Source organism: Zosterops lateralis (assembly GCF_965231275.1).
Source record: "Zosterops lateralis genome assembly, chromosome: 28".
NCBI classification, from domain to species: Eukaryota; Metazoa; Chordata; class Aves; order Passeriformes; family Zosteropidae; genus Zosterops; species Zosterops lateralis.
In genome coordinates, this window is record NC_139788.1 from 5,153,473 (window position 1) to 5,179,659 (window position 26,187).

The following is a 26,187-nucleotide window of genomic DNA, read 5'->3' on the forward strand; positions in this document are numbered from 1 at the left end:
TTTGTGTCTGAAAAAGGGCAAAGGCCAAACTTGGACTTCTGCAAGTCCAAGAAATTAAAATTTACCTGATTTTAGAGCCCACAGATGGGGGAAGCTGCTGATTTTATACAGGAACCCAAAAAAGAGCTGCTCTTCCTTCTGCTTCCCTGCTGCCAAAGGAAAAACTTACCTGGTATAACAAACCAAACTTATCCTTTTTGCTCCTACATCAGGGCAGTTAAAAAGGCAAAAAAAATATTTAAAAATGAGTTTTTATCTGCAAGAAAATGTTTATTTTTTCTAAACCCCACAGGAAAAAAAAAAAAAAAAAAAGATGCAGCCATGACCAAGTACTGAGCAAAAACAGTGCCCAGGGGGGCAGCAAAAGGGGGGAACCTCAGCACAAAAATCAGGGACAATATTCCATGTCCTGCTCAAGGATCTGACAGTTCTGAGTGACACTTCTATGGTGACAATGACACAGGGATGGCTCCAAAATCCAAACCACAGCAACATTCACACCTGGCTAAAGCTGGGAGCTGCAGCCCAGGGCAGCTCTGACAGTAAAAGGATGGAATTGGGATTTTTCTGTTGACTTGAGTGCCCTGCCTTTTTTTTGTTGTTGTTGTTGTTGTTGTTGTTTGTTGTTGTTGTTGTTGTTGCATGAGGTAATGTGCTAATTAACACCATAATTAAAAACCAAAATATTTTCTTTTCAGAACTACCAGAGTCCAATGCATGTCTGCAGAATCCTAAAGCTGGGGCTGGATTTCCTCTTGGCTTCCCACCCCTCCCAACTCCCCACCTTCCCAAACTCTGACCCCCTGCAGTGCAAAAACCCCTTTAAAATCCCCTTTTCTGTGGATGGAAACACACATTTTAAAAACTTTGTGCAATTTGTGATTTTCCTTAACAAAAACCCCAACCTCCTTGGCTGGAAACCACTCAGACAGAAGGGGAGAGATAAAGTGTATATAAATGACAGGTGAATAAAATAAAAAACCCCAGAACTGCAGCTTTTATTAGGCAGCTTTACAGTCTCTCGTGTACAGAACATTGCACAGCTCCACCTTCACTCTCCTGGAGGGATCTGGTGCCTCCCAGTGCAGAACCACCAAGGACAGAACAACTGCTGAGTTTGGACCAAAAAGAAACAGAGGATGGAGCCTGGCTCCTGCTGAACACCCAAATCACCATGAGCAGCTTGCAGCAGGCTCTGGAATGAGCTTTGAGACAGAAGCTGGATGACAGTGAAGGGTGGGGGGGGAAAAATAGTTTAAACCATCAAGTTTCCTCTTGAAATGTCTTTTTCCCAAGGCACTGTGAACAAGACTGTTGAGCAATTCTCAATGACTAAAAAAAAAAAAAAACACCAATGGGGGATTTATAAATATTTCACACAACAACCACCATCACATCATCAGCTATTCTTTATTCCTTCCCTTCAACAACGCCCCTGGAATTTGTTTGGTCCTTTGAGGGGGGGGAAAAAAATCAAATTATCTTCTGCAACATCCACGTGTTTTGTATTTAATACATCTATAAATCAAAGCTTTGTTGGATTCTTTTAACCCTTTCACTGAGGAAAACTGAAGGGTTTTCCTCACTGGATGAATCTGCAAATCCAATTTGATCATTAAATAAAATAAACTGAGGAGAAAGGGTTAAAAACCAAGCAAAGCCCTGTGTTTTTTTGTTGTTTTTTTGTTTTGTTTTGTTTTCAAGAGGAAACCATGCAAGAATACATAAAAAGGCAAAAATTGGCTACTTGAAAAACCAAGAATTGTTTTTAATGCGTTGGCCAAGGAAAACAAATCGCAAAAAGTTCCATGAGGTTTCCTAAAAATTTACAAGAAAAAACTGATGGGCAGTTCTAGTCAAAATGCTCTTTTTTTTTTTTTTTTCCTCCTGCTGGAAATGACAACAAACACAGTCCCACACGAAAAACAATTTTCCTCATGACTGCAAGAGAGCCCCTGGGAGCTCCTGCAGCCCCCAGGGCACAGAGAACCTTGGCTTGGCTTTTATTTCTTCAGGGGCTGATAGACAGAGGCGTTGGGGTCCAGCCCAGAGGGGCTGGGCTCCACGAATTTGGAAGAATAATGTGGGGACACGGGGCTCAGAGTGCTGGTGGCTGCAGTGTAGGTGATGCTGGGCATCACTGCCATCACCTCGGCGATCTTCTGTTTGAGCTCCTTGATCTCCTGATCCTTCTGCAGGATCTGCCCTGTGAAACACCAAAGCACAGGAAATCAGAATGTTCCCTTTTCCCCCAGCCCTGAAATCCCCACCTGTGCAGCTCCTGATTCCTGGTCAGGGCTGTGTTTAATTAGCTCCAATTAGCACAGAAGGAAACTCGAGGCTCCAGTTGTAATTTTGCATTGTTTGGATTCACAGCTGCACCACCCCCAAGGATTATTTTTATTTCATCTCATTTTCTGCATTTTTTTTCCTCCAAACTCCTCACAAAAGCCCAAATATTTGCTCATAAAACCCATTCATTTTCCAAACTGCCCCATTCCCATCATTTCCCACTGAGCTTTCACAACACCACCACCATGGCAATTCCTGAAAGCAGGTGACCAAAAAAACCCACTGCTGAAACAAAACCAAACAATTTCTCCCTCTAATTAAATATCCCTGCAATCAAACAGCCCTCTGCAGGGAAATTAAACTGGTGTTAAATGCAGAGTTATTGAATTTTTGCTCCACGGTTTGCACAGCTGCACAAAGCCTGGCCTGGGTTTTATTTTGGTTTTCTGCTCCCTCTGGTGGCACCATCAGCAGAGCCCACACTCCCCTCACCTGCTGAGGGTTAAAACAGGTCGAGTTCTCCCCAAATTTAGGTTTTATTTACTTGAGGAGTAATAAATTCTTAATATTAGGATGAAAGGGCAGCAGCTTAATAACAGGCTTAATTTAATTCATTGATCTCTTTTATACGGAGCTCTTTTAGAGCTTTAAAAGATCTCCAGCTCCTTGTAATGGTTTATAAAATACAGAAAATAACCATGAATTAATTTAAGCACCTATTTTAATGTTTATTATCAGTTTGGTGGGCTGGGAAGGTGAGGTCAGATGGTTTAAGCTCCACATTCCCAAAGCTGAAAATGCCAAATTCCCTCTGAGAGCTGAGTGGGGACCACAAAATTCCAGGATTTCCCCCCCAGTCTCTCTGGAATGGAAGCCCCCAGGTACCTTGGGCAATCTCCAGCTGCCTTTTTGCATCTCCCAGGGCAGAGAAAAGGTCCAGCTTGATCCTGGTCTCTGCACTCAGGCTGTTCTCCAGGTGCTGGGTCTTGTCCTGCATGGCTGAGAGTGCTGACATCAACACCTCCGTGTCCTTCTCGTTCTCCTTGTACTTCCTCAGCTCCTGCGGGGGAAAATCCCAATGGGAATGGCAAAAATGTCAGCCTGGGGGGCAAAAATACCAGCCTGGGGGGCAAAAAATGTCATTTAGGGGGCAAAAATGTTATTCTGAGGGTAAAGATGTTTCCCTGGCTGTAAAAATTCATCCTGGGAGGGGGAAAAATGCCAGCCTGAGGGTACAAATGCCAGCCTAGGGTCAAAAAAATGTCAGCCTGAGGACAGAAATGCCAAAAAATGTTATTCTGGGGGTAAAGATGTTTTCCTGGCTGTAAAAATGTCATCCTGGGGGGAAAAAATGCCATCCTGAGGGCAGAAATGTCATCCTGGGGGACAAAAAATGCCAGCCTGGTGGACTTTACACAGCAGAGAGCCTCAGGAGTCTTTCCCTTTCCCCACACTGGGCCTGGTATTAATTAAAAGGCTGGTTAATTAAGGTCGCCAGTATCACCTCCAGGAATTACAAGTGGTTAAAGCCATAATTCCAGCACCATTTGCTCTGGGCCTCACCCTCTACCCAAAAACCCCCAAAATCCCTTTCCAAGGGGCAGCTGAGCTCCACAGCCAGGCTGGGGGAGTGGAAAAAAAGGCTGGAATCACACAAGTGTTCACTCTCAGAGCATCAAATCCAGCTCAAACACATCCCCAAGTGCCACATCCACGGCTCTGGACACTTTTTTGGACACTTCCAGGCTGTGGGTTCCATCACTGGGCAGCCCCTTCCAGTGCTTTAGGACAACATGGAACAAAGCTTTCCTAAAATCCAATCTAAATGGCTGATTCAAGGGGTTATTTTTAGCTCACATTAAACCTCACTGTGCTGCAAATGCCAGAAATTAAGGGAAATAAGGAAAAAGAAAAACAGGGAGCAATTATCATGGATGTAAGAGCCAGGCAACCTGTGGCTGGGGGAAATAAAAAACACACACAAAAATATTCTGTACCTTCAAATGGAGGGACAACAGTGCAAAGGGGGAAATATTAATGCCTGCAACAAAAAAAGCTTCTCTAACAGCTTGAAGAGGCTAAAATGCATAAAATTAAAAAGCTTAATGAGAGCTGGGTTTAATTATATGAAAGCCATGCTCAAACACTCCATGGATAAACCACGCTCGTTGTGAAGAGTTTGGTAAATCCAGGGACAAGGAGGCTGCACCTGGGTTGGGAAACGAGTCCACAGCAGCACCAGGTGGGTTTTGAAGAGGCATTAGAAATCCATTTTCATGCAGCTTGTCAGTCTGAGCACATCTTTAGGACAGGAGTAAGGGCACACATTTGAGCTGTAACAAACCCAACCCTGTTTGCTGCACATCTACCATGAAGCATTTTCAATATTCAGGCACTTTCACAAAGAAAAAAAAATACCCTGGCCAGTGCTCCAGACTGCCTTAACCAGCAACTTTTAGTGAAATTTATGATTTATTATAAGGAGACTGGCCACAGGCTCCTGGGAGGAGGAGAAATCCTGCTGATAGGATTCTACACTCAGCCTACACAGACCAGAGGGTCTGGGGGGAAAAAAAATCCCCATTTAACAACAGAATGGTTTGGATTGAGCCTCTGGACATTCCTTGAACATGGAACGGTTTGGATTCAGCCTCTGGCCCCTCCTCACCCCAGGAGATCTGCACTCCCTGGGCAGATCCATGGATATGGGAGGGCTGGGAGCTCTCTGGGGCTGCTGGCCCAAGCCCCTGGTGCTGTGGCATTACCTGAACTTTCATTTCCAGCTCTCTGATCTGATCCTCCTTCAGTTTGATGTCGATTGTTAACTTCTTGCACTCTGTCTCCAGCTCCCGGATGCGGTTCCGTAAGGACTCGGTGCATTCCCCCCTGCAGGGACAGCACAGCACAAAACACATGAAATAACAACCAGGCTGCCCCTCCTCAGCTCTTTGCTACAGGAAAAACTAAAATAAAAACTGGAGCACAGAAAGAAGCAACCAATTCTAGTCTTCTCAGCAAAATGATTCCCCTCATGGCGACAATGCAGGAAGTTATTTGGTGTTATGCCTCAGTTATTGGGAGATTTGGGATATTGATGAAATATTCATCAATATGAGATGCAGGAGAGCAGAAAAGCAGGACTAATTCTTTACAGAAAAGCTGGAATAATTCTTTACATTTGGAGCCCTGCAGGTTGAAGTGACCCCAGTTTGTGCTGGGCTGCTGTGGGACTACAGCAACCCCACAGTGCTGAGCACTAAGAGCTGCTGCCCCAGCAGGGAAATTCCAGCATTTTGGGCAATGTCACTGCAGAAATCCTGAGTTCCCAGTCTCTAGGTAGAAGGAGATGCTCCTGTGAGCAGGACACATCCCTGAGAGCAGGATCCAGCAGGTAATTCAGAGCACACTCATCCTTTACACGTGTAAATGTCATGTAGGCACCGAGGCTCAGCTCCAGGGGAGAACATCTCCCAGAGCTGCCTTGTTTCAACACAAATAAACCTCTCAAGGCAAATAAAGCTGGTTATTTTGAAATAAAAGATCAACCCCAGGCTCCTCCTCCCTGCCCCAGAGCCTCCCCAAGGGCACAGCACCTCGTAGCAGCAGCAAAGGCCACAGCTCGTGCAGCAGTTGCTTCTTCCAACTTCTTCCTTTTCTTTTCTTCCATTAATTGTTTTTCTACAAAGGTTCTTGCCTCCTGCTCTGCCTTTAGCTTCTTCTCCAGCTGGCTGATCATTTGTTTGTCTTTTTGTTTCATCTGTACAGCGTTGTGCAATCTGCAGGGAGACAGGATCCATTCATTAAAATCAATTGATTTATTAAAATCAAACTGGCTCTTCCTCCCATTTCAGGATGATTTAACACAATCCCCCTCTGCAGCCCCCAGGCAGTGACACCTACTTGGTTATAAATGCCAATACAGTTGCCTTTTGCATTTATATATTAGCTTTTACTTATACAAATTTTACTAATATACTTATATATAAGTATATACAGTATTTTTATAAACTATATACAATACATGTACACATTATATATGCATATTATATGTACACAAATTTTATAGACACTATATATTGTATTTGTGCACATTATATATGCATTATATATTTGCACACCTTCTATATACACTATAATATATACACATATTTTATATACATGACATATTTGTACACATTATATACAGATGATATACAATACATATGCATATTTTTTTATTCATTATATATATTTATACAACTTTTATACTTTATATACATGAAATATACTATGCATACACTTTCTATGCGTCATACACATTATATACTATATATACATAATTTATATAAGGTGTATATATACACTCTATATAAGGTGTATATGCACTATATTTAATGAGTATATACACATACTCTATATAATGTGTATATATACTCTATATTTAGTGGGTATATACAGTCTATTTAATGGGTATATACACGCTCTATATATAATGGGTATAAACACACTATATTTAATGTGCATATAAACACTATATTTAATGGGTATATACATTATATATAATGGGTATATATACACACTACATATAATGTGTATATATATACTGTATAGTATACATACTATACACAAGGTATATCTACACTATATATACACACATTCTATACTACCTACACAGGACACATCCCATCCATCCCCATCCCCTGTGTCCCCCCAGCCCTGTCCCCCCGCTAACCCCTCCCGGCCCGGGGTGCACGTACTTGTTCTGCAGCAGCTCGTTCTCCTGGCGCAGCTGGCCCATCTCGGCGCGGCTGCCGCGCTCGGCCGAGCTCAGCGAGCTCACCTGGCTGCGCAGCTCCTGCTCCACCTGCCTGCTGGCCTGCAGGTCAGCCTTCAGCTTCTTGATGTCCTGCTCCAACCTGGGGAGACACCCAGACACGCTCAGCCTCCCAACAGACAGCTCTCACAGTTCTGCGGGGTTGTGCCCTCGATAAATAATCGGGTTTTACTGAACTCCCCACACACGGCTCTGTCACAATTACGACGCTCACCGTCAGGTGAGAAGGGAGCAGAGAAAAAGAGGAAGTTTATTATGATTTGGGGTTTAAATAGGGTTTGGAATTTGATCAAGGATTGGGGGATGAGAGGACCACCTCTCTGACCCCAGTGGTCAACTCAGAAGTCCATCCATTTGTCCTTCCCTCTAGAAAGAATGTTATTTACAAAAACATAAGTCTTGTTTATGTTAAAATTATGAGAAAGCTCCAGTAAAATGAGAAACAATCAGAAGGCTGAAAATTAGAGCAACACATGAGCTCCATGTAGAGCCACACACGCCTCAGAGCCTCCCACAGGAATTCACTTCCATGAAGTGGTAAAACAAATCCCATGGAATTGCATTTCCTCTCGAGTCTGAGGAGCTCTAACACACACAGACAGATTTTGTTCTGTCCACAAATGCTGGGTTTGATTTGTCTCCCAGAGCTGAGCTGCTCAATTGTCACCTCAGCACGTTGGTATTTTCTTGCAGCACATGATGTGCACGCTGAGGAAGGAGGATGTGTTAAGTCATCCCCAGCTCAGGAGTCAGTAAATTTAGTTTTAATTGCTCTTGAACAGGGACCATCTGCTCTATGCTTGAAATTGTAGCTTTGGAAAATTCCTGAAAGATTCATGTAATCTTATTAATTAAAATATTGTTAAATAAAACACAACGTTTTGGAAGAGAGGCACTCAGCTCACTTTGATTCTTCCCCCCACAAATAAGGTTATTGATTCTTAGAATAAAAACATCACAGGTGAATAATCAACCTCTTTAAACTCTGTTACACACTTATTTAAAGCAAATACACCTCAGCCATTCTCACACAATCCTCCTTTGCTCTGCCAGGTATTGATTTGAGAGCTTTAAAATACCCATAAAGAAGATGAAGGTGGTTTTATTTCCTAGGCTTCCATTCTGAATTCGTGGCAGTGGGACATTAAGATGAGGAGAACAATCACAAAAGCCAAGAAGAGCTGCCCTCAGTGACACTCAGCACTGCAGATGGATGGCTGCAGCTTTTTGATTTCTTAATAAAACATTTTTGGGTTTCAGTGCAGGGAAATCTCAGCCTGAAAGGCACTGAGAGATGAGCAGGGAGAACATCCTGTGCCACTGAATCCAGAGGGGAAGTGTGGAACCACCAAAGCCGTGGGAATCCAGAGAAGTGGGTTTGTAACGGCTCAAACAGCCCAGAGAGGTGAGAGGGGGAGTGAAGAGCCAGGAGCAGCCTCTGCAGGCTGGGACACCTCAGACAACTCAAACCTCAGCCCCCTCCTGCCCCAGCTGCCTCTCCAGGTCTATGAAGTGCCCTCCTAGGAAGAGGAATTCCTTCAGTGCACTATAAACGGGCAAAAGAACCCTTAAACAGAAAGAAAAAAAATCAACTTACAGGCAAATAGTAACAGCACAAAGCAAACACCCACCTCAAAGGGAAGTGCATAAATCACTTCAACACCTGGTGCTCTGCTGAGGGAAAGAATTTGCAAACCTGACCAAGTATTCCAAGCTCAGCCCCAAAATGGGAACAGCAGCAGCTGTTTTTAGGGGAGTGGTGCCACCCTGTGCAGTGTTAAATGATGGACAGGGCAGTTGCTGGGCAAAGAAAGCAGAGTTTCATTTCAACTGCCAAAAAAGCAGCAGCCCAGTGTTTTAGAGAGAGCAAATGTTTTAATTAAAGAGAGTAAGAAGCTGTAGGAGCCACTGCCAGACTGGGGTGTGCCAACAGCTGATTGGTTTTAATCCAGGTTTCTATAAAAAATGCTGTTCCAATAGAGGAACACACCTGAACCCCACTTTGCACTGACCCATAAATAATTTCAATACCCGTGGCTACAGTGAAGTGATAACTGAAGAGAAGAGCTGTAAATAGCTTTTACCTATAGCTCAGACTATGCCAACCTAAGATACCCCAGGATTTATTTTGGGTATTGAGTATTCCAGGAAAAGAAGCCCTGAGCCCATAAAACCAGAACAGCCCAGAGGTGCTGGCAAAGGACAGGCTGAATTTGTATTTTTGGCAGTGGGGAGCTGCTGTGAGTTCAGGGTTGTGGAGGCATCTGCTTGGTGACATTCCTGCACCTGAGTGTTCCCAAGGTTGCTCCAAAAATAAAACCAACCTGCAGGATCCAATCCTGCAGTCCTGGAGCAGAGAGAGATCAGGCCACAGCTTTTCCCTCTGTGTGGGGAATTTGTGGGATGGGGCCTCAGGGAGGGTGGAACATCCATGAGACATCACTCCAAAGGGGCCAGAAAAAAATTATCACAAGAAATTCCTCTCTTTCCACTCAATGCCACACAAACCCCTGGGAAATCGCTTTATCAATGGGCTTGTTGGGAATGAGGCTTTATAGAAAGATTTTAGCAGGTTTTAATTACCCCCTTTTCATTACATTGAAGGTTTTGCTCCAGCTTTAAACACCCGAGCAGAGAATATCTGTTTTGTGCCAGTTACAGAGCAAATGCAGGCTCCTGTCTCCCCAAAACCAGAGAGGAAGATCAAAATCCACCATCATGCAAAGGTGCTTCCTCTGCCCCAGTTAGGGAGACACAACTTCATTAAGAAAAAGAAAACAAGAAAGGAGTTACCCCTCAGACCCACAGGTGCTCCTTGCACTGTCACAGAGCTCACCTCTCCCACAAGGACATTAAAACCATTCCAAAATAAAAGCACATCAAGGTAAACCCACACAGAGCCATAAAACATGACTGCTGCACGCAGGGAGCAGTGCAGGGAGCTGCCCTCCTCCCCTCTGAACTGGCTGCACTGCTGCTATGAGCAATGACCCACTAAACCAGCCTTTTTCTGATTATTGTTATTCTTACTCTGATTTCATTTGCTGCTTAAGTCTCTTATTTCCAGGCTTATTGGAGAAAGTTATTTGCAGAGGAGGGGGAGCAAAGCAAACCCGAGTTGTGGAAGATGTTTCACTCGTTCTGACACAGAACTGCTTTTTAAATGAGGCTTTAGCTGCAGATTATGTCGTGCTGTTTATACAAGTGAGGTCAATTCCCTCAGTGTGTCATTCCTCTAACTGCAGATTTACCCATTTCCTCTGCTGAGCACCACCTCCTATCGTTCCTGGTGAGGGGAATTCACCAGGATCACCTCGGAGAGGGAGTATTTCCCCAAATATCTCATGGGTGAACTTAAAGACCACTCAATCCAGCTTTAATGCTCCCCAGTACTGATGTCTGGGTGCTCAGTTTACTCCATCCCATAATCATCTGGAAATTGCACTCGATTGAAACACAGTATATATAAAAATTATAATTTTAAAGTACCCACAAGACCCTGAGATGCTCTCCAAAAGGCTCAGCTCTGGCACAAGCAGTCCCTGCAGTGAAGCTGCTCCTTGCAAGTGGCCACTGAGCTTCTGCAGCCCTGGGCTGCTCCTGCTGGCACTGAGGAGCAGCTTTCATTCCCAAAAAAGAGCCAGGAATGCACAGAAAAAACAGGATCCTCTTTTCATTCCCCAAAAGCCAGGGACCCACAGAAAGCCAGGATCCTTCTTTCCCTGCTGGAATTAACAGGCCCTGAGGAGCAGCTTTCATTCCCAAAAAAAAGCCAAGAATCCACAGAAAAGCAGGATCCTCTTTTCATTCCCCAAAAGCCAGGGACCCACAGAAAGCCAGGATCCTTCTTTCATTCCCAAAAAAGCCAGGAACCCACAGAAAACCAGGATCCTTTCCCTGCTCCAAGCAGGGGCCATTGCCAAAGGCTGTTCAGTTTCTGAGCACTCTGCTGCCTTGGGAAGGGTCTGCAGGAGGGATTGGCTCCCAACATTCCTCATTTACCTTCCCAATCCTGATTTTCTGCTCTGTGCTTGCAGGGAAGCCTGGCCCTCACCCCCCTGCAGCTGACACAGGAAACCTTCTGCTGCTCTAATGCCACTCCAGGCACAGGGGGGTGAGCAAGAGGCACCAAGCCCTTTCTGCCCAAATTTCACACTATCAGCACCAAACAGCCATAAAATTCACATTAAAACCTTCCAGTCCATCTCTGCAGGTAACACCATTTTAAGAGAAGCAAAATAAGCTGTGGCAGAGCAGCTTTTGCTTCACCAAGAATTTTCCCAGTCCAACTGCCAGAAGATGTCCTCGTTATCTGTGGGAATAATTAGTACATGAGACAGCTTGTTCATCACCTCGTGTGCCAAGGCAGGACCTCTGTGGATACAGACAGTTCTGCCAAGCTGCACTGCCAGGGTTTTTTTGGGTTGTTTTAGTGCAGGGATTTTTAAGGGTGTTAAAAGGCAGGGGCAGGTCATGGGTTGTTCTGTGCAATAAACAGCAACAAAAAAATAATTCTGCAGCAATTACAGCTTGGACTTGTTCCACATATTGAGGCTCTAAATCTGTTTCACCTCAGAAGTGACAGTGAAATGGTAAAAAATGGATTTGCTCTGGATCTCCTGACAAAGAGCAGCAAAGTGCAGAGGGACACCAGGCTGACCCCAAATGGATCCCTCCACTGAGAGTTGGGAAAGAAGCCTCAGATCCCAGAGATTCAGTGATGAGGGGCTGGACAGGCACCAGCAGATTTCAGCACCCTCAGGAGATGTCTCAGAAAAGCCCAGAGGTCCCTGATCCTCTGGGAAACCTCAGCTCTGGTTACCAAGGATGGAACAATTCCCAGGGATGGACAGCAGGAAGTTCCTCTCCACAAAACCACTCAGGCCCTGCCATTCCACCAGACAGAGCAAAAATAAAGTTTAGCTTCAAATAAGAGCAGTATTGTAGCTATAAAATCTATCATTAATTATAATTATGCAGGACCCTTCCAGAGAGATCACATCAAGTGTTTCAAAGTGAACAGCCCTGTAAAACTCCTGGTCTCCAAAAGCTCCTGATCCTGACTGTCCCCAGCCCTGTCAATCCCAAGCCCCCAGCAGCAGCAGGAATATTTCACATTTGCTCCTGGTTACTCAGCTCAGGGCCTCATCACGTGTGGACACAAAAGGAAAGTAGCTCAGCTCTGCCATCCTGCTGTGTGCTGCTGGACAGAGTCACAAAAAGCAGCTTTATTTGGAAGCTGAGCAGATCTGACCCGAGCCTGAACAAATGCAGGACTTCACTCAGCCCTTTCCAGGCTCCAGCAGGCTGAAAGTTTAATAACAGGAATGAGTAACACTCCTGGAAGTGGAAAAGATGATGAACAAATGCCTGGCACTCCAGGGACGGGATAATTGACAAGGTTAAAATAAAAAAAGCGCCATGAATTTTTAAATTTAAGTGCATCCATCCCATCCAATTTGTCAGGTGAGCTGATGCTCCCAGTGGTGTGGGAGTTACACAGGCAGGCTGAGCAGAAACAAGATTTCCTGAATGATTTCAGGCAGCAGCTGGAGCAGGATGCTGGAGTTTGGTGCTCCCTGTGCTCTGGGCTGCCTGCACAGGGACAGCAGGGACAGGGAACAGCTCCAAGGATTTGTAGCACAGCTCCACACCCACACATCCCAAAAACACTTGTCTGAAGAAGTTCAATTCCCTCTCAGGGCAGAGTGAGGCATGTTCAGAGTACAGCTGTGCTCTCTGTCCTTCCCCAGCGAGCTCCAGGAATTCCCTAAGGAATTATGGTTGCAGACTCATTTCTGTGATCCAAAACCCACCTTGGGCAATTCACGACCACCTGCTCTAAGTTCACACATAAGGATTTCAACGTGAAATTTAAGCTTTAAACACACCAGGTTTAAATCTCAGTGCCTGTCACAGCCACACAGTTCTGAGCCTGGCAGGTCATTCCTAAAGGATTCCTTCCCTTCCCTCTTCTTAAGACTTTGGAATGTTTGGAAGTGCAGCAAACTGAGCTGACCCTTCTTAAAAACAAACCAACCTTATAAAGAGTGCAGAGCTGCCAGCTGAGGATGGGAACAATCTGCATCCCATCAATCCTGCATTGGATTCACAGATCACATTGATCAGCTGCTTTTCTCATTTAGGTATCAATTAGTGTGGCTCTTTAATTGGCAGGGCTATGTCAATCAGGGGCAGAGTGATTACCAGAGAAGAAAATAATATTTCCACTGAAGTAATTGTGCTCCCACAGCACAAATCCTCAGAGACAAAAGCCCAATTATCAAAGGTACCTGCAGGGAAAACGAGCCTGATGTGCCAATTAAGTTGGCCAACATTGATCTGGGGGAAGAAGGAATAAGAGAGGCAGGTGGGAAATGCTGGAGAAGGGCAGAATTGTGGAACAGTTTTTGTTCCAGACATCTCTCCATGCACAGTCACTTTCCTCACTGGAGCTTTTCCTGGCAGCACAAGACACACCATCTGCCTCAGGGTGAGCACCTCACATCCACCTCCCCCCGAACTTCCCAGGAGCAGGGGCAAAGCTGGGACTTCTCCATGCTGAGAGATCCCAAAGTGATCCCTGTGAGCTGTGTCTGCACCAGGGCTGTGGGGAGAGCTGAACTCAGCCCCTAACCCAGCCCTACACCAGCCCCCTAACTCACTGTGAGCAGAGCTAACCCAGCCCCACACCAGCCCCCTAACTCACTGTGAGCAGAGCTAACTCAGCCCCACACTTGCCCCTAACCTAGCCCTGCCTTGCTGCACCCTCTGTCTCCACGCTGGAAATTAAAGATTTATACAAAAGCCAAACACTTTGAAGGAAAAACAAACCAAAACCACTTGTTCAGGCACCAAGAAACCTCACTGAAGTCCCTGGAGAGGCAGAGGGTGCTCCACAGAAGAGCTGTCAATGACAGATGAATTGATTTTCTCCACATTTTTCTCCTGCCTTCCACCAGAACATTTCTGGTGCCTCACAATAGAGCTGTGAGGTTGGGGAGCAGCAGATCCTGAGCCAGAAATGAGGCAATCTGCTCCAGGCTGCACATCAAACAAAAACCAGCAACACAGCTCCAGACATCTCCTGCAGATCTTATCCCACCACCAACACAACTCTGCCTTCTCTACGTGACCATAAATGACATTTTCCCAATAAAAAGCAAATTAAAGCCCCGAGTCCTGATGGACCAAGGGAGGATGAGACAAGGCTCAGGCCCAACTTACCTTACCAGTGCATCTGGTTTGCTTAGCTGATTATTAGGAATACAGTTTTCCATTAAGTCCTTATGTGTGCTGGGGCTCTTGCTGGCACATTTCTGTTTTTTCTCGTTTTTGGAGGATGAGGAGGGGATGCTCCCGTTGGTTGCACTGTGACTGCGGGGTGAGGAGTTCACTACCCCACTGACATTTTTGTAATTTTTGGACGAGGCAGTGCATGAGTCCTCTTTCAAGAGGTTTTCTGTACTTCCTACAAGATCATTGTTTAATCTTTTACTATTGATATGGTTTTCCATATATTCAATTTCTTGTATTTTAGAGTCTACAGGTTGCAAAATGTTGTTGTTTATTCCAAGGTTGTGTTTCTTTGCATCTTTGTCCTTTTCTTTCCCTTTTTCTCGATATTCCAGCTCTGGCAACGTTGCAGAGATTTTTTTATTGGCTGGAATGCCTCCATTGTGCTGAAGGAGTATTGAGGAATCCATATCAGATAATCCTTTGGCTGCTGCAACACCAAAGAGAGAAAAAAATAAACCAAACTTAGTTCATTAAATCCATCAATAACGTGCCACAGAAAGAAAAATCATTATGGACACATCCATCATTCCTGCAGGAAACAATCAGTATTGGAGACTCTCTAGAAAAGAGAATCCAAAGTCACCCGTTTGAAGGCTTTTTGCCTCATTCCAGGCAGGAAATGGGGGATTTAATAATAAATACTAGATTTAATTTAATAATAAATTTAATAATAAATACTAGAGCTTCACCCAGCACTGACTGACCAGATTGATGCAGCTGCTAATGAAGAGCTGAGCAGAGGGGCCATAATTCACTTTTCCTGCCACATTAACCACCCCAAACTGATTTCATTCCTGAGCTCAGCACACTCCCACCAAACCCAGCAGCTCCTCAGCACGTCTGGGCTCCGTTTTCTCTGGGAGCAGCAGGGAACAGAGAACACAAGAAGAAAAAACTTGCCTTCCTCTGCCTCCCTCTCTTGCCTTTGCAGCATCTGCTGCTCTGGGGGCAGTGCCTGCTGCAGGAGCTGCATGTAGAACTCGTTCTCCTTCTGCACCTCCTTCTGCTTCCTCAAACGCATCTTGTAGCTGACGTAACTTTTAAAGCCAAAGCCCAAAGTCACAACTGGGTAGCCAATGCTAAGGAGGGAAAAAAAAAGCAATATTATTAATAATTTTTACTAATATATTAATATTATATAAACTATAGCCATGATAGCAAATTAATCAGTAATTATACACCTGGGAGCAATTTCCCTAGGAAAAGATTTAGAAAGTGGATTTTGCTGTTCCACAGGAGCTTTCAGGAAATACCCACATGACAAATTCCTGACAGCACAGAAAGGTGGCACTGGGCCCTTGTTTACACACATTTCTCATGGAATATTTCATGGCAGAAGTGTGAGGGAAACACTGAACAAACCCTGAACCCCCAAAAAACCCAATTATTCATTTTCCTGGTGAATTTAAGGTGAACAGGAAAAGGACAGAGAAGCACTTACCAGTGTGCTGCAAATGGACGACAAAGATCCACGTGGAAGTTTTTTAAATCTTTAAATCTAATGGCTGCTTCAATATAAACAAAAAGTATCCACAGTGATACTGTTGGTAAGCACACACCTCGTTCTGTGGAGAGAAGGGAAACAGAGGCACCTCAGGGACAGAGTACAGGCAGCAAGGATTGGAAAGTTAATTTTAAAACATTTCAGGAGTCTGAGGAAACAAACCTTAAAGATTTCACCTAAAAGAATCATAACTTAAAAAAAAAAAAAAATAAAAATCAAGTTCCTGTCAACTTGGATGAGCACTGAAAATGAGTAATTCCTGAGGCTGCCATGAATTAAAATATGAAATCAGCTGAATAGCTACAGCTAAAACTGGCCCATCAAGTTCTTCCTTCTGAGCATCAACCCTGAACAACTTCAGATGAGGCTTTCACATATGAATACAGCTCTAAAAATAACCCCAGCTTCTGCAGGTATTTGAAATTGGGCAGCAAGTGGTTCACAGCATCTGCCATCAGCTCCCACACTGCTGTTATTAGCAGTGACTAATTTGTCACTAATTTGTCACAGAGCTGAGTGAGGGATGATCCACAGCACCCTGCAAGCCCCTGGCATCAAATGTTCCCCAAACCCCAAACCCCAGGAATCTGGGGAGGGAAAAGTTACCCCTAAAAATAAATTTCAATCGGATTTTATTCCACAAATGTTTTGATAGAGGGAAGGAAGGAAACCACCTCGCCCAGCTCCAAAGCCAGGGGTTTATGAGAACAAACCCAAATAACTCAGGGAGAAAAGGGCAGCAGAGGGGGACAAGAATTCTCCATCTAAGTCTCAAACTGTCAAGGCAGGCTCTGCTATCACCAGCTCAGAAACTGGACCCAGCTGACACAAAGTTTTGCTAAAGCAGAATTAAACTCTGGTCACTGAAATAACTGATATTTGAATGTTATTGACTCAACTAACAGCACACCAATTGACTGTGGAAGAACAGAACACTGCCACAAATTTTTCCTGTGTGCTCTGTATTTGTTGAATCACTGCAGCAGAGTTTTAAAGCCAGGAATTTCATTTTCCTTTAACTGTTCTGGAATTCCTGTTGATTCCCCTCCAGTTCCTGCTTACTGAAGATGCACCCCAAATGCAAAACAAAAAACCAAAATAAAATCTTTAACTCTAAAAAAAACCTGCTTTAAGTAAGGTAACAGCAGAGGGGTTTTGTTCCTAAAAGATGTGAGGTACAAACTGAGCCCTGGAAGTGGCCAATAAAGAAATTGTAAATAAAGAATAATGCCCCACCTGTGTGCCACACATACTGTACCCACACATAGGTGCTGGCAGCAAAGAACAGCCACTGGATTGGGATGAAGAGCAGACAGATGATGTTGGAGGTGAATGCTACACACACAAAAAATACTGAGAAGGCCTGAAAGAAAGGAGGGAGAGGGATAAAGAAACAGGTTTAGTTATTCCAGGAAAAATAACCAATATGGGGTTTTAATAGGTATTAAAATACATAATATCTATAATATAATAATATACAATTTATATAAAATATCTAATAGCTATAATTTTTAACACACCAATATTTCTAATATTACCTATCTATTTATTTTTTAAATAATTTAACATATTAAAATATATTTATGTATAGAGAGAGCCCCAATATTTAAACGTATTAAAATATATTTTTATATATTTGGTCCCCTATATACAGCTAGACAGCAGGTCTGTGTGTACACATATACATAAATGAATAAATTAAAAACACACACATATAAAAATATAAATATATAGATAATATATAATATATTACATATGATATAGAAACATATGTAAACATATATATAATATATATGTATATAAATACATAAACACCTAACCATACACATAATATATACACATTTATAATAAACACACACACAAAAATATTAAAACTCTATATAACAGAGTTTTCTTTAAAATAATACAGAAAGTCTTGCTTGTTTACATATATAAGGTTATACATAATTCTGATTAATTCAAACCCAGCTCAGTAATTTAAATTATATTTCTCTGTGGTGAAATTTGGATAAATCTTTGTTTTATTTCCACTGCCCATAGATAAAATATCCACCAGAGAGAAGAGATAAATCAGAGAAAACCCCTGTGCCGTGAGGAGGACCTCAGTGCCATTGGGGCAGCTGTGGAACATGGAATATTCCCTGGAATATCTGGAATATTCCAGGAATAGAGGGAATACAGTGCCCACTCACCAAGCCCTGGTATCGGAAGGAGTCGTAAACGCTCCTGATGAAGAGCCAGAAGGGCCACAGGTACTCAAACCTGAACTCCAGCACAAAATCTGCCAGCAGCACCAGGGCCCACACCACCAGGAACTTCAGGTACAGGAACGTGCTGAGGGGGGAAAAGAAAAAGGAAATCTCAAGTCAGGATTTCCAACAGACAAACTGGTTTCTTTTTTTTTCTTAATTAAAATATTCAGAATTAAAATTAAGGACAACTGTAATACATAGAGGGAAATATCAGCCAAAATAATTTTATAAAATAAGTGTAGGGTTTGTTTTATTATTATTATTATTATTATTCCATTACAGCAGAGCCTGGTCTAATGAAGCTAATACGGAACTTGCATTTATTTTTCCTGATAAACAGCAGGGTCACTGCTCTCACACATTTCCCTTTGCACTTTCCTGCCAAAGGGAACTTCTCCCAGCTGGAATTGTCCTTTTCCACTCCTCTCCTGCCCCTGGGACTCAGGAATTCCTGTGTTCCCCATCCTCAGCAGGCTGCAGATGTTCCCTCATTTAACACCAATAAACTGAGATGTATTTTAAGCCTACAGCAATTTAAAGACTGTTTTGATACTGAGTTATCAGTGTGAGACTTGAAAACATTTCCATGAAGGCAAACAGATCCCTCAAAAACCAAACAAATAAAGGCCCAGAAAAATGGAAGCACATGAGGCCTGAGACCAGCCTGACTTCTATTTTTTAATTATTTCTGAGCCACATTCCCATGTTCTGAGTCCTGCATTTGGAACCACTGATGATCCTTCTTGGCAACAGAGCTTAAAAACATTCTGAGCTCATACCCAAACAACACTTGAGCCATCAGCCCAATCCATTCTTCCAAAAAAAGAAGCGAAACCCCTTTTTTTCCCCCCCAAACCCACCACCCTCAGATCTGTCACTCCACTCCCCAATACCTTGCTCCACTCTGTTGGGTTATAACAACAAAAAAGGGGGGGTTAAAAATATATTTTTCTCTGTTAAATCAAATGCAAATTTTCCTTTTAGCAACTTGTTTTCCCTCTTCTCCCAGCCCAGCACAACCAGCAGAACTTTGCCCTGGAATGTTCAGTGGGAGGTGCCAAGGGTTTGCACCCAGTGCCAGGCAGGGTCGAGTTCCTGCCCTGCTTTTTTAGGAAATTATTCAGAACTTTAGGGAAGAGACAAACCACAGAATTTCCAGGGAAAGAGGTACCGGCAGAGCATTGGAAAGGACTGAACCCGTGCATTTCTCACCCACTTGTCAGCCAAGGTCGGGGTCAGAGCACAGGGCTGGGAAAACACTTGGATTTCTTGGGACTCAGAGGTGAATGTGCCTGAGAGTGCCCTGACCAACACAACGGGCTGGGGAAAACACAAAGCCAAAGGCTGCAGGAAGCACTTTTATGGAATGGAAACAAAAAATTAATGGCACACACTCGGGAAAGTTAAGGAAGTGCTGTTTGCAGTCCTGATGGAGCCGGCCCCAGTCACAAATCACTGTTTGAGGAGAATGAAACTACAGTGTGTTAATTAAGAAAAAACCCCCCAAACCCCAAAACAAAATATCTCACACCAGACCCCAGCCAAACAAAACCCCTGAAATGGTCACATTCTCCTGTGGATTGTGCTTCCATAGGCTGCCTTTCCCTGGTTATTTAAAGTTTAGATCTTCACCAGAAAGCTGGAAAAAGCAGCTGCATTCAGAGAATGTTTGACACTAAAGGTGACATTTGGGTTCAGACTCTGCAATTGTACCTGTGCAGCACCTCAGATGTGATGAAATTCTATAAAATCATCACAACCAGGAATTCCCTGTTCAGTTGTGTAGTGGAGCCTTTTCCTGGGTTCCACTCATGGCTATTGTTTATTTTCTCCACGAGGAGACCCCATTTTTCCCCAGCAAACGAGGGCTGTCAGGGCTAATGCTGCTGCTGTGAAGTGCCACTCCAAGTGAAAGCATTTGCTGAACAAGAGTTCTGTAACACAGCCATTAAAGTGATTTCTGATATTAAATTCATATCAATCCAAGGGCCCTGCTGACACTTAGCACCTTCTAAAGTGGAATTGGAACAATGCAACACTTGTAAGGAGGTTTTGCCAACAGTATTAAAAGAGCCCATTTCTCATTGTCTGAAGGGCTCCAAAGCCATTCAGAATTCCAGGAGCACCGGGAAGTTTAAAAGCCTCAATCCTTGTGTTGGGCCTGGCAGGGAAGGAGCCCAAATCTCAGCTGCTGCTCCCCTTGAGGTGCTGCACAGCCAGGATTGTGTTCAGCAGGGAGAGCTGAAACACATCCCCAGGAATTAAATCCCCTGCAAAACCTTTTTATTGCAGAGCCTCAAATAATATTCCACGAGGCCAACCGGAATTCTGAGGTGGATCCCAACACAGAGGAAGATTCTTGCAGATAAATACCTGAAATCTGTTATCCAATTTCCTGACACATGTCAAAAAATCTGCCCTCTGGCAGAGGTTTAAGGCCAGGGCTCTCCCCATGAAACAGCATCTGGCATCTAATCCTGGAGGGTGATAACGGGAAGGGGAAGGATGGACACATCCATGGAGGAGCAGGGCACAGGGCAGGGAGGAGCAGTGATCACAGTGCTGCAATTCCTCTGAAAGGTCAATTGATGCCTTATGTACACTGCAGAGAAAGATTTATTCATAACCCCGCAGTGCCTCTGCTCCCCCTTTGAATTTGCAAACAAATAATTTTCCTCCTTATTCTTGCTCCCCCTGCAAGTGCCAGATGCCATTTCCTTTTTTTTTTTTTCCCTCCCTCTCTTGTTCTTTGTTCTCCTTTTACTGCCCCGCAGAAGCTGATCCTCTGCTGGCTGTAAGGTAAAAATACTGCCAAAAATCCCTAGAAAAAGACCCAATTCTGCACCTCAAACCCAAAGGAGAGGTCGATTAAGCTTTATTCTACCCCACTATGATCAGCAAGGCCCAAAGGCTGGGAAGGGAATCCTGGCATGTTCCATTCGGCAGCCTGACTCAGCCAAGACAATGGAGTGGGAGGCATCCCGAGGCTGGCAGGGTGCCAAGGGCACAGGTGAGCTTTAAAAAAGGTGAACTTGGAGCATTTGGGTGAATTTACCAAATAATCAACAAACCACCCCCCTCCCAACCTCAGGGATATCCAGCAGCCACAACACTGGGGATGCTGAGGGGAGATTAGGAAATATAAAAGCTTTATATAAATAAACACACAAACAGATATCTAAGATTGTTATTAGTGGGCAGGAGAAGTGGAACAGAGCGAGCACAGCGAGCCTGGAAGGCAGAAAACATCACTGCTGGCACTGGCCACCTGAAACACGCGCCAGCTACAGCTTTGAAAAGGAAAAGAAATGCAAAGAATCCCAGGAAAGCTCCCTGACTCCTGATTCTGTGCCTTGTCAGGGCACAGGAGGTTTCCACCCCTGAGCTGGGACAGGGAAGGAAAGGCAAAACCCTGGCAGTGATGGGAGCCCAGCAATCAGCACCCAGGGAGTGGGGCAGGGACAGGAGCCACTGGCAACTCTGGGAATTCAGCTGCCAACACCAAAATCCAACCACAGGAGCCCTTTAGCTTTAGCACCAGGGCTGATATTCCCTGTGCCACACTAGAACACATTAAATGTAGGCTAAATTACACTGGAGCCCTGCACTGAAGTTCAAGTCATAAAAGGCAGCTCTGCTGCTTTGTTCCAGACCTCTAGGGCAGCTCCAGCAGAAAATGCTTTACCCTCTATAGGAAGCTGGTTTAAAAAAAAAAAAAAAGTGCCAGAATAAATTAGCAGGAGGAATCATCATGGATTTTCAAGAAAAGCCTAAAAAAGGCCAAATTCCTGGGGGTAGTGCTGATGTTTTCCTTCCGGTTTATTTGGCTGTCAGAAATCCAGCCCTTGGAATTCAGCCCTGTCAGGATTTGGGTGGCAGAGGGAACCAGGAAGGTTTCAGGGGTTGTGGCACCCAGGAATCCTGTCCTGTGCCACCAGGAGATGAGACACCCTCCCCTGGCAGGCACCCACTTGGCTGCCAGCCCACGGAGTGCCTGGGAGAAAAGGCAATTTACATCCTCAGCTAAAAAAATCCTGGCTCTGAAGGAACACGGAGTATTTCAGGACCATTGTCAGGGAATCCAGGAGACTGCAGCCACCAGCACAACCTAAAGCAGGGATGTGTGGAATTCATCTTGAAACTTCCCCCAGCTATAAAAGTGGGACCAAGCAGAGCCAAAACAAGCAATAGCAGCAACGCAGCTGGAGGATTTTTACCGGATTTGAACCGAAGATGGGGACTGGGAAGACTTAGGAACAAGCAGGAACAAGTAAAATTTAACTGCTTAACTGATGACAAGCTGCAATGAATACTTTAATTAACAATTAAGGGTTTAATGCATGCACACTGCCAAAGGTAGGAGATGTTAAATCACTTCAGCATGTTTAAACTGTTGCCGTTGTTTTACACGGGAGGAGGCAAAATTTGGAACATAAACTGTGGGAAATAGAGATCCTCCAGTTCCTACTGTGAGTGTGGTGGGTTTGGAGATCTGTTGAAAGCAGTTATTTTAAATGATAATAAAGTTCTCTCCACAGATCCTTCTAAAGAGCCCAAGTCACTGCAAAAATCAACATTCAGAGACAGACCATCCACATTTTCAATGCAGCCCAGGATTTTACATTTCTAACACTGTTCTGTTTTTCTGTCACTTCTTCTAATCTGCCTCAGCTTTACACACGCAGTGAACTCTGCCACCAGAGCCTCCCTGCAGGACAATTCCTTCCCTGCTCCACCTGCTCCAAAACTCCTCATTTTCCCAGCTCTCACCCACAGCTGTGCCTGGCTCACTCGCCTAGGCTGGACAGAAGGCTAAATTTAAGATCAGGCTTAATTTAAAAAGCAAACAAAACAAAGAGTTAAGTATCCCAATCCTGCTGTTTGCTCAGCCTGGCTGCTCTGCCCATAAACCCAGGATGCTTCCTCCTGATAACTGCATTTACTGGGTCTGTGTAAGCTGATGGGGACAATTAAGATAAGCTGAGTAAATAACTGCAGTAATTACAAGAATTTTTAGACAACTGTAGTTCTGTGAGATGTTACCGGCATGTGATCACTGAATAATAGAGTAGAGACAGAAATAATAATAATAAAATAAAAAGAGGAAGATCCCAAACCCATGCAGAAGAACTTCCCTCTGCTTGGATTTCCTAAGGAAAAGCCCTTCCCATGATTTCTCTTTCCTTTCTGTGGGACAACACTCTGAGGACACTGATTGTTTCTGTTCAGCAAAACACCACGTGAAACAAAGTCTAAAAATCCATTCCTGAACCAAAACGTCCCAGGAGAAGCAAAGCCAGAGGTGCCTCTGAGCTGCTCCCAGGACTCCAGCAGCTCTTCCAGCTGCACTCACTCAGCTCCTGGAGTTCCCCTGATTTTCCATCCTTCCCTCACCCCACCTTCCCTGCCAGTCACCTCAAAGGTAAATTCTGTCCATATCCAAAAGTCATTTGGAATGACTTTTGAAATCCACTTATAAGAAATCCCTTAAATATGTGAATTACTCTTCACCTTGAATAACAATTTCTACACGAGGGATGCTTTTCTTTACCATTTCAGGCAGCGTTTTCCCAAAACCTGAAAGTCTAAAGCCAAAAGCTCTCCACTCTCACAGATTCACTACAAGTGGGATAAGCAGCACACTGGGACGATTTTATTCCTGTCACAGCTCCCCAGCAGCTGCTTCCCTCATGCAAAGTTAACATCTGAATTGTATGAGCTCGCTCAGGTTTCCAGGCACTGCATTCATCAGCCCCACTGAACTAGAAACAGAAATGGGACAGCAGCACGTTTACTACAGCTCTCACAAACTCCTGCTGATTGAGAAATGCAGAATTATTCTGCATTCCACGCAAAACCTGACATACTCGGGAGAGCAGAGCTCTAAACTACCCCTTAACCAGGCTCACAACGGCGGTGTTGGGACACAACTCGGCGTTTTGGTGCCTTGTGAACACCTGGAAAACACATCCCGACTGCCGGGATGAGGCACATCCCACGTGCATCTCCCTTCAGCACTGTTTGTTTCCTCATTCCCGGGTCAGGGCTGAGCCGGGCCATCCATCCCTGCTCCGGGGATTCCCAAAACAGCCTCCCAAAAGCACGGGAAAAACAACTTGGTGGAACCCTGCGTGAGGAGCCGAGCCAGCAGCCCAGGTGTTCTGCCTCGGAACCGCTGCTGAGGGCGAGCCTGAGCCTCTGGGAGTGCCCGGCCGGGAAAACCTCCCCGGGGAGACACAGCTGGGGGCTCCGGCACCTCTGGCACTGTCCGGCTGTAAAACCCCACCGGGAAAACCTCCCTGAGGAGACACAGAGCTCCGGCACCTCTGGCATTGTCCAGCCGTGAGACCCCACCTGGACAACCTCCCTGAGGAGACACAGAGCTCCGGCACCTCTGGCATTGTCCGGCTGTAAAACCCCACCAGGAAAACCTCCCTGAGGAGACCCAGCCAGGCTCGGAGCCCCCAGCCGCGCCACGCCGGGGGTGACACAGGGCGAAGGCCCCGGCGCTGAGCGCGCACCCCAGGCCCGGCTCGGGCCGCTCTGTCCCGGCAGCGCCGGCAGCACCTTGGCCAGCAGCTCCCCCCGGCCCCGCCGAGCCCCGGGGGCGCGGAGGGCCCGGGGCGGGGCAGCGCCTGAGGGGCGGCCGGGGCGCCATGACGGTGACAGGGCCGGGGGGCGGCCGGGGGGGCCCGGGGCCGCGAACCGCCCGCTCCCGGTGCCGCGGCGGCCGCTCGGTACCTGCCGTAGATGCCCTCGGTGATGCGGTTCCGCTTGAGCGGCCGCCGCAGTTTGCTGCAGTCCGCGCTCCGCCGCTTCATCCCGCCGGCCCGGCCCGGCCCGGCCCGCCCCGCTCACGGCAGCACCATCCGCCCCCGCGGGGGGTTCCCGAGCGCGGGGCCTTTTTTTTGGTTTATTTTTCTTTTTTTCCCTTTTTTCCCCCTTTTTTTTTCCCCGGGAAACAAAGAAATAAAAATAATTCCTGGTCCGTCCCTCCCCGCCGTGTCCCCCCGCGCAGCCGCCGCGCAGCGCCTCGCCTCCCCACGCGCGGACCAATCAAACGGTTCAATCCACCTGAGTGACAGCATCTCCGACTAATCAACAGCGAAGAAAGGCAGACTGACGGTAAAATAGACCAATCGCAGCGCCAGAAAGTTGAGCCCGCCTCGAGCAGTCGCGTGCCACGCCCACCACTATGAGTGATCGCCCTGTAACCTAATCAGATACGATAATTTATGAATGATGGCCTATCAACCAATCAGAATGCAGACTTTGATCGTATCCCGCCTACTGTGCTGCCGGCTGGTTCCCGCCCCTTGCGGTGACCGACAGCAAAGCTGCCCAATGGAAGAGAAGCAGAATAATAAAAGGACAGCTCAGCCATCCACTCGGAAACGGAAGAGGGAGGGCTCAATTTCCTCTGTCACCGTAGTACCGAGGTGCCACCTCTCCCGCTTGATTGACAGCCTCACTAGCAAATGGGCAGCTGGGGAAGGGGACACAATATCTCAGATGCAAAGACAGGCAGTGACAGTTTGTGCCGCCCGGTGCCGCCCCCACAGCGCGGCCTCCGCTGCCGGCTCACCGGAGGGCAAAATAACCCGCAGGCTGACTGATGGGCCGCGCCAGCCAATAAATAGCGCGTGTAGCTGAGTGATAAGCGAGAGGACCAATCGCAGTGCAGGACGCGCGGCCCTAAGACGGCAGGTGCTAATAATAGGCCAATCAGAGGCCAGGAGGAGCAGCGCTTGGCCAATGGGAGGGCAGTCCCTAAGGGCGGCCTGTGAGAAGGGGGCGGGCGTTCCGCGAGGGGCGGGGCCGGGCGGGTCCTGCCGCCACCGGGGGCTGCCGAGTCACGGGCGGGCACCGGCCCCGGCCCGGCTCTGGGCCCCGGCTCCGGGCCTCCTGTCGCCAAGGCCGCCCGGCTGAGCCCCTGTCCCGGGGCCCGCGCTTGAGGCCTCCGTGGAGCCCCCGCCCCGAGGCCCCTGTGGGAGCCGTGAGGGGAACAATGGCGGCGCCCTCCTGAG

General features: G+C 45.9%; 1 protein-coding gene across 3 annotated transcripts; it reads right to left on the minus strand.

Annotated features, from left to right (window-relative positions):
- Window positions 1–914: 914 nt before the first annotated feature.
- MACO1 (macoilin 1) lies at window positions 915–25,498 on the minus strand. 3 transcript variants are annotated; one of them, XM_083879548.1, is made up of 11 exons: window positions 24,902–25,498; window positions 18,101–18,242; window positions 17,145–17,271; window positions 15,846–15,969; window positions 15,305–15,483; window positions 14,333–14,828; window positions 7,029–7,187; window positions 5,886–6,068; window positions 5,058–5,178; window positions 3,178–3,352; window positions 915–2,206 (listed from the first exon to the last, which is right to left on the minus strand). In XM_083879548.1, exons 1-11 carry the CDS (start codon window positions 24,979–24,981, stop codon window positions 2,004–2,006), a joined length of 1,989 nt encoding a protein of 662 aa, XP_083735674.1. In that variant the 5' UTR covers window positions 24,982–25,498; the 3' UTR covers window positions 915–2,003. The 3 variants fall into 3 exon arrangements, with proteins under 3 accessions (XP_083735674.1, XP_083735673.1, XP_083735675.1); XM_083879547.1 differs by having other exon boundaries at window positions 917–2,206; window positions 14,333–14,831; window positions 24,902–25,484; XM_083879549.1 differs by having other exon boundaries at window positions 917–2,206; window positions 14,333–14,831; window positions 25,235–25,479.
- Between the last annotated feature and the right edge of the window lie 689 nt (window positions 25,499–26,187).